The sequence below is a fragment of the Triticum dicoccoides genome, chromosome 2A (genome assembly GCF_002162155.2).
Source record: "Triticum dicoccoides isolate Atlit2015 ecotype Zavitan chromosome 2A, WEW_v2.0, whole genome shotgun sequence".
NCBI classification, from domain to species: Eukaryota; Viridiplantae; Streptophyta; class Magnoliopsida; order Poales; family Poaceae; genus Triticum; species Triticum dicoccoides.
In genome coordinates, this window is record NC_041382.1 from 737618620 (window position 1) to 737626323 (window position 7704).

General features: G+C 41.4%; 1 protein-coding gene across 1 annotated transcript; it reads left to right on the forward strand.

Moving 5' to 3' along the window:
• The first annotated feature begins 721 nt into the window (after nt 1–721).
• On the forward strand, nt 722–7095 carry LOC119356782 (phosphatidylinositol/phosphatidylcholine transfer protein SFH6-like). The gene is made up of 15 exons (XM_037623768.1): nt 722–961; nt 2469–2565; nt 2655–2979; nt 3097–3196; nt 3312–3578; nt 3713–3790; nt 3866–3967; nt 4035–4084; nt 4183–4282; nt 4733–4831; nt 5181–5294; nt 5392–5557; nt 5767–6155; nt 6562–6636; nt 6723–7095. Exons 2-15 carry the CDS (start codon nt 2559–2561, stop codon nt 6741–6743), a joined length of 1893 nt encoding a protein of 630 aa, XP_037479665.1. The 5' UTR covers nt 722–961; nt 2469–2558; the 3' UTR covers nt 6744–7095.
• The last annotated feature ends 609 nt before the right edge of the window (nt 7096–7704 follow it).

Below are 7704 nucleotides of genomic sequence, written 5' to 3' on the forward strand. Positions count from 1 at the left end.
CAACAACCGTCGTCGATAAAGAGAAGTTCAGATCGGAAGGGTGCAACTTGACGCCACATGAACAAAGACTGGATCCAAACCGATCCATCGAACACCAACACCGATCGAACCTCGTGAGATCCGTCAGAGAGGGGGGTTATTCTATCATCAGGTTGCCGCCTCGCATAAACCCGAACTGAACTGAAAACTGTCACTAAAGTCTGGAGCAGGAGCCCTCCCACTGGCAAGGGTCAGGGTCCACCGTGCCCCATGACCCTGAGGCCATCGGAGACAAAGAAACCCTAATCGACTTTTCTCTATTCAAAGAAACCAACGTCAGCCGGTCTGCACTTTAAGCAAGCACAATTTGAACAGGAACTAGTATGTAGCATGAGAGGTGATGGGGAATAGGACATAATTCGAACAGGAACAAGTAGTATGTAGCATGAGAGGTCACGGGGAATAGGAACCATGGTTCCATGGTCGGCACTTTAGCCAAACATAACGTGAACAGGAACTACATGTAGCACAAGGCTTTACTCACGGAGAGAACTGAAAAATGGGAGACACGGTGCGCCATCCGAGGGGAAGAGGGCAGCACGCCAGCAAAGCGAAAGCGCCCCACCATCAAATCAGAGGCTTTATTCCGAATGACTGTCTAGACCAGCACCACACCACTTGTAGACCAAGAAGAAATTAGTTTTATCTTGGTAGGTAGTAGGGCGAAAGCAAGAAGCTTCTCTTCTCTTCTCCCCTTGGGCGTCCGCCTCTATCTACCCCGCCAGTCAGCAGGTTGGTTAGAAGCGAACATCCCACAGCTACAACCTGTCTGCCCCCTCCTCCTCCACCTTCCTCCAATCATTCGAGCTCCTCCTCCTCCTCTGTTTTGTCTGCGCGCGCGCGGGGACGGAGGCATCGCAGATTCCTCGGTTGCCGCTGCGGTCCCAGAACCGGGATTCGGCCCTTGGTTCCACCCCCCAAGGTCAGGCGATCCTTCTTCTTGGTTGCCAGAGACTCTGTTTGTCGCCATGGTCTTCTCTCGCTCTCTCTCTGGCGGAAGATGGACTGAAATCCCCCCTGACGCGCTATGTTTCCAATAAAATCCGTCAATCGGGGAGCATAACCGCGGGAATTTGCCGAGCAGTTTGCGGTCCAAAGCGTGACGAGAGAACCAACCACCGCCAAACCAATGCGGGTTGCTTCCTAATTTGATTTTCATCCGCCATGCGGGCCTTCCTGTTTTTATGTTCCCTCTGACGGCGTAGAACTGAATCTGTCTGTCTGTATGTCTCTCGAGTCCCGGCTCTGAGAGCTCTCAGACGAATCCAGTTTGATTCAGTTCCTGGTGTTTCCTCTGAACCTCTTGGGCATCTGTTAGACACCAGAGTTTAGTTTAAATAATTCTGATTTGTGTTATTACCTAATAGACGTCGATTGTTCAGTCCGTGGAGGATTGTTCTGGTATTGATTAGTGGATCCCCTGCATCCAAGTTCAGAGCAGAGCAGCTATTTGTTTCGTTGGGGCTTCCATGCAAATCTTGCTGCAGTTTTCTTCTTCCTTCAGTTTGGCCAAAGGGTAGCCATCTCTGAATATATCTGTGTGCAGTTTACAACATAGAATTTGTTTAGATGGTTAGTAGGCAAGAATCAATAGTATTCGCTGGTGTTTTTGAGTCATCTCCTCCTTCAGAAATGCTCTAAAGTGGCAAGTTGTTTATCTCATACAAATTCGGTCGACTTTGCTATGGATTTTTTACTTCTCATACAAATTCTGTCGACTTTGCTATGGATTTTTTACTTCTCAAACAAAAAATACTTGTTAAAAACGTAGTCAATGGAGTAATGAGTACTCACATTATTAGCATGGCTGAATGTGAATGATTTAATTTGCGCTGAGCAGTTTCCATGATTAACTCTGGTCAAAAGCTGCTTGTTGACCGCAGCTCCTTGCTGTAACCTGACAGGCATGTGCACACATTTTGATGATTCTTTCTCCCCTTTGCAAGCAATTTATATGTTTATTTAATCCGTAGTTACTAGTGCAACCTGTAACCATCAATGTACCTACCGATTCCTTTCACGTTAATGGTGACAGTTTAATTTTCCTGTAATGCCTTGCTTTGTTAGTAACGTCTGAACAAAGGCAGGTCATGTTCTACCAAGAACATTAATTTCATGCCAAAGAAGTCCTTTATGCGAAGAAATTTTAGATACTCTAAAGAAGGCCTTTACTTTTCCTGAAGGCAAGCATCATTAGTCTCACTCACCTCGAGCATTGTTGTGTGCTCTAAAGTCTGACAGGAATATATTCTCATGATACCTTTATGCAAAGAAAATTTAGATAGCGTTGTTGTGTACTCTAAAGTCTGACAGGCATATGTTCTCATGATACATTTATGCAAAGAAATTTAGATAGTGTTGTTGTGTACTCTAAAGTCTGACACGCATATGTTCTAATGATACTCTGCTCGATGTCTACTCCATTCCAGGTGCATTTGTGTGGATGAAGATGACAATATAATAATTGCCTAGCAGAAGCCACCCAACCTGTAAATTCAGTCTTCTCTGCTTCCAGCAAAATGTCAGGTATAGTCTTTCATAGAAAAAAAAAGTATGCATATTGTCTTGCATTGCTGATCTGCTTACTAATTTGTAATGACGTGTTTTGCATGAAGTCCGGCGACGGTCGGAGAGCAACGAGGGTCTGTTCTTATTCGATGAGCGAAAAGACCGGAGGTCGGACGTGGAGAACTCAGAGGATGAGAGGAGAAGGCTGTCCATTGGCGGGTCACTCAAGAAGAAAGCGCTGAATGCATCAAGCAAGCTCACACATTCGCTCAAGAAGCGGGGGAAGAGGAAGGTGGAGCATCGGGCTTCTTCCTTCACCATTGAAGACGTCAGGGATGAGGAGGAGGAGCGTGCCGTGTTTACATTTCAGCAAGAGCTTTTGAACAGGAACTTGCTATGTGACAAGCAAAATGACTATCACATGTTGCTGAGGTTGGTGCTCCAACATAACTCAACAGCAGACAAAGAGCTGCCGAAACATGGACAGAGAATTTCTTGTTTTGTTTACATTACAAGTCTAAAGCTTCTCTGCCTTTATGTATACTGTAGGTTTTTGAAGGCAAGGAAATTTGACACTGAGAAAGCCATTCATATGTGGGCTGAGATGCTCCAATGGAGAAAAGAATTCGGTGCGGATACAATACTCGAGGTGAGTGAGACTAATGATGCTTGCCTACAGGAAAAGTATCTTTAATCTTAAACTAGATTTTTACTTCTTCTGAACAGTATAACCAACACTTGCCATTGGCAAATAAATCCTGTAGGATTTCGTTTTTGAAGAGCTGGACGAGGTGCTCTCCTATTACCCTCAGGGTTACCATGGAGTTGACAGGCAAGGAAGGCCAGTATACATCGAGAGATTAGGGAAAGTTGACCCAAATAAACTGATGAACATCACCACAGTTGACCGCTACATCAAGTATCATGTGCAAGAGTTTGAGAGAGCCTTCTTGGACAAGTTTCCAGCATGCTCTATCGCAGCGAAAAGGCATATTGATTCTACAACCACTATACTAGATGTTGAAGGCGTGGTATGATGGTTCTTTCCATATTTGCAAGATCTTAACTCTGTGTAGAAGACTAACTTTGTCAACTTTTATTTTGGGGCCCAAAATAGTTGGCATAAAGACTGCATGCTAACATTTGCCACTCTGTTGTGCTGCAGGGTTTCAAAAACTTCAGCAAAACAGCAAGGGAAATGCTAACTAGAATGCAAAAAATAGACAGTGATTATTATCCTGAGGTATGCCGACATTTTGTTTCTTATCTTGATCAATACTTGGTGCCACTTTGTTTAACACTTTACATGTATGCTCAGACACTGCACCAGATGTTTGTTGTAAATGCTGGCGGTGGTTTCAAGCTACTATGGAATTCAGTGAAAGGTTTTCTTGACCCTAAAACGGTCTCAAAGATACATGTGAGCACGAGTCTGCTGTTATTTTCCTCTTTGCAAATAAATAATTCTGATGAATCCTCAAATTTAGGTTTTGGGAACAAAATTCCAAAGCAAACTTCTTGAAGTAATAGATGGAAGGTGCACTTCTCATTCACAACAATTTGTTATATAATGTTATTGATCAGAAAGCTTTCTCCTGGTACCTTTGACTGAACACTTCTTTTTTCTATTTGCAGCCAACTTCCTGAATTTTTGGGTGGAACATGCACATGTGCGGGTGAGGGAGGATGCCTCAAGTCTAACAAAGGTCCATGGAATGACCCTAACATTATGAAGGTGAGTTTGGTTTATTTGCTCTGGAATTATATGTGCTTCTCCTTCGTTGCTTTTCTGAAACTTAGATTTTCAGTTGAGTTTTTGAATATTAAGAACTTGACAATGCCATGTTGACAAAGATTATCATAAATATACGAAATCCCATAAATAGCTTTGTAGTGGTAAATATATGAAATGTCAAAACTAGCTTTGTATTGGGCATACTTCAAGGCGATGTACTTCCCAACTGCTGGGCAAGTTTGTGAATTGGCCTTTCTTCTTTCAAAGGATATTACTGCACGCAATTCACGGTGTCCGGTCCAGCTGAATATACCACTAAATTGAAACTCCTGATATGCTTTCGTTAAATTTTCTTGTAAAGTTTTTTTTTCCTCGCAATTTCAGCATCACGTCTTTCACACATGATATACAACAGCATTCTCAACTGCAGTACTATGTGTTTGCTTGTAGGTTGCACATAACAAAGAAGCAAAGTTTGTAAGGCATACAAGACGCTTATCTGAGATCGAGCAACGAAGGGGTTCATTTGCTAGGTTACATCTTTTGAAGGCAAGTTCAGTACTTCGAACCACTATTTGTTATTTACTTACTCATCATATGATTGAAACCTTTTGTGTTGGTGTAAACATTACTAGCAACTTACCAATTCTCGGGACCTATCGGTTTTAAGAAGCCGATTGTAGGGTACACGCCACATGTTGTCGTGATTACCTATCCTCACGTTTAACTTTAACCCATGCACTTCTTTGCGGTACTGATATTGAGTTTCCACAAAAATGAAAAGTAACGTGTATTGATTGTGCCTATTAAAAATTGGAACCCTTTGTGGTTTCATCAGCAATGTGCATCTTAGCATCCATAACAATTTGCCTTTTTTTTCTCTCATTGTGAATAACAGGGTAGAAACAGTGACACGTCAACAGCTGAGTCAGGATCAGATGTTGATGATCTAGGTTCTCCTATGATGAGAAGCACATTGGGGTGCAGTCGACTAGCTCCAGTTCGTGAAGAAGTGAGCTTTCCTCCTGAATATACAAATGATTGATCTGAGTATACTGAATCTCCTAAACTTTTACCTCAAAATTCTGAATCTCCTATGTTTAACACAGATGCAGATGAGAGCACGAGAGTCTGCGGCTTATTACAGTTGCGATGATCACTTTGTGGTGGTGGACAAAACAGTTGATTATGGCAGAGGAGGATCAATGCCAGATAAAAGCAGTGCCCCACAAGTAAGAGTACAAGCCCAGCCTTCAGGCACACAAAACACTCCAGGTATTTTTACTTGTGGTCTTCTGAGGTCACTTTATGCAGATGCTATTTTTTGCTCTTTCCCTATAAAATTTTGTTTAGTTTGTTAATTCCTACTGAATGTATTACTATTAGTATCAAAATGAACAGATAGTGCAATGAACTAAGATTTTTGAAAATAAATATTCAAGATTTCCTCATGTTTGTTCATATTATTTTTTTACTCTCTTTAGGCTCTTCAAGAAACAGTCGTGCTATACTAGTACCCAAAGAGATTCCGGAGGAAGGGAAATTCTATCGTTTTCTCAGATTACTGCTGGTTCTGGTTGTTAGGGTTTTTACCTTCTTACGCACAGTATGCAGTCAGCCAGAGATAACGGTGGTCAACAACCCACTACCTCCAGCTCCTGAGTTTGAACCCATCTCTGGTGATCATCCAGCAGTTGAAGCGTTCAGTGTGGACCTTGTCAGTCCTGTCATTGAGCGCCTTCAGAAGCTCGAGGGTCGGGTTGATGAGCTCGGCAGCAAGCCCCCAGAGATTCCCCTGGAGAAAGAACGCTCCCTCTTGGATTCATGGGATAGGATCAAATGTATCGAATCTGACCTCGAAAGGACGAAGAAAGTAAGTGTTTGTTAACACCATTGTTTTTCTTATAAATATATATCTCCGTGTCAAAATTTAGGAAATACACTGTATTCTAAATGTTGGAAATGGTCAAGCAACAAGAATGCTGAGATCAAGAACTTGAAAGACAACTTGAACATTTTTGTCAGGAAATATTTTAATAAGAAAATGTTGGAAATGATCAAGCAACAAGAATGTCTCAAGAATTTGAAAGACAACTTGAACATTTTTGTTAGGAAAGACGGGGAGTGAATAGGCTTTTTTTCTTAACAGTACTTTCAGCTAAGGAGCTCCATTATTACATCCTTTGGAAATTATCTTTATTTTCATATAGGAATTACCAAATATATCTTGCTGCCAATCTCAGATGTAATATGAAAAAATATCCCCTTCCATTAATCAGGTTCTGCAGGCTACTGTGATGAAGCAACTAGAAATTGCAGACTCAATAGACGAAGTTATCTTGTCAAAGCTGCACGTAAGATCAACTGCTTCCCTCTTTTTTTCGCTTGTAACTGCATTGCCAGCCTCACCATTTTACTGCTTCTTAATTGGTTTATGCAGAGGCGAAGATTTTGTGCGTAATAAACCATCGTAACTCCTTAACAATACGCACCATGGGGGTAATTAAACTTGAGACAACATTTGGGGGGACAAATTTGGCGGGAAAAGTTATGCATAAGACGGATCCAACGAGTGTCAAATGTACTTTAAGTTCAGATTGGCTCAAATAACGGGTGTTGGTCGGTCATAGTGAAATCACCCTGTTTCATTAGTTATCTTCTACTCACTCTGTAACGAATATAAGACGTTTTTTGGTGTAGTTGACTTCAGTAAAACGTCCTACATTTTGTTACAGAGGTTGTAACTCCCAAGAATTTGTCTGTTTTTCATGTTTGCAAAGAGGATAATGGACGGACGCCATAAATGTGCTTCACGTATGTGTTATGTCGAAATATAGCTAGGCCATGTACAGTGGGCTGATGTCAGTTTTTTCTCAAGGTAAGGTCCAAGGCCATATATTAAATAAAACTAGCCATTACAAGACCTTCCTTTTAAGAATTTGAAATTACAAGCAAATTCTTCTGCATCCACGGGCGGCGCTTGTTGGAACTCAAAAGCTTGTACAAGCAGCGGTTGGGAAATCTTGCAGATAAGAAGCTAGATACAATGGTCTATAGATTGCCATCCCGGAGAAGCTGGCACAATAGAGGGCAAGAAGATACTGCTAGACAAAGGAGGGTGACACAAATCTCACAAGTTCCCTGACGGAACCGCATATGGTTGAGCTTCATTGGACGGAGAGGAACTAGAGAACTAAAACACGTCAGAGTTCACAAACACTAACCACGCTAGACTGAATGCCCGACGATCGACACTACCACGTTTAGAAACATGTTTTAAAATGAAATTAAAATAACTTTGATTATTATTTAAAACATTGCCAAAAAAATGTCTTGTATGAACATATAATTGTTTGTATGTACAAAATAAAATATTCATCATGTATTAAAAAATGTTGATATATATTAAAAATATGCATACA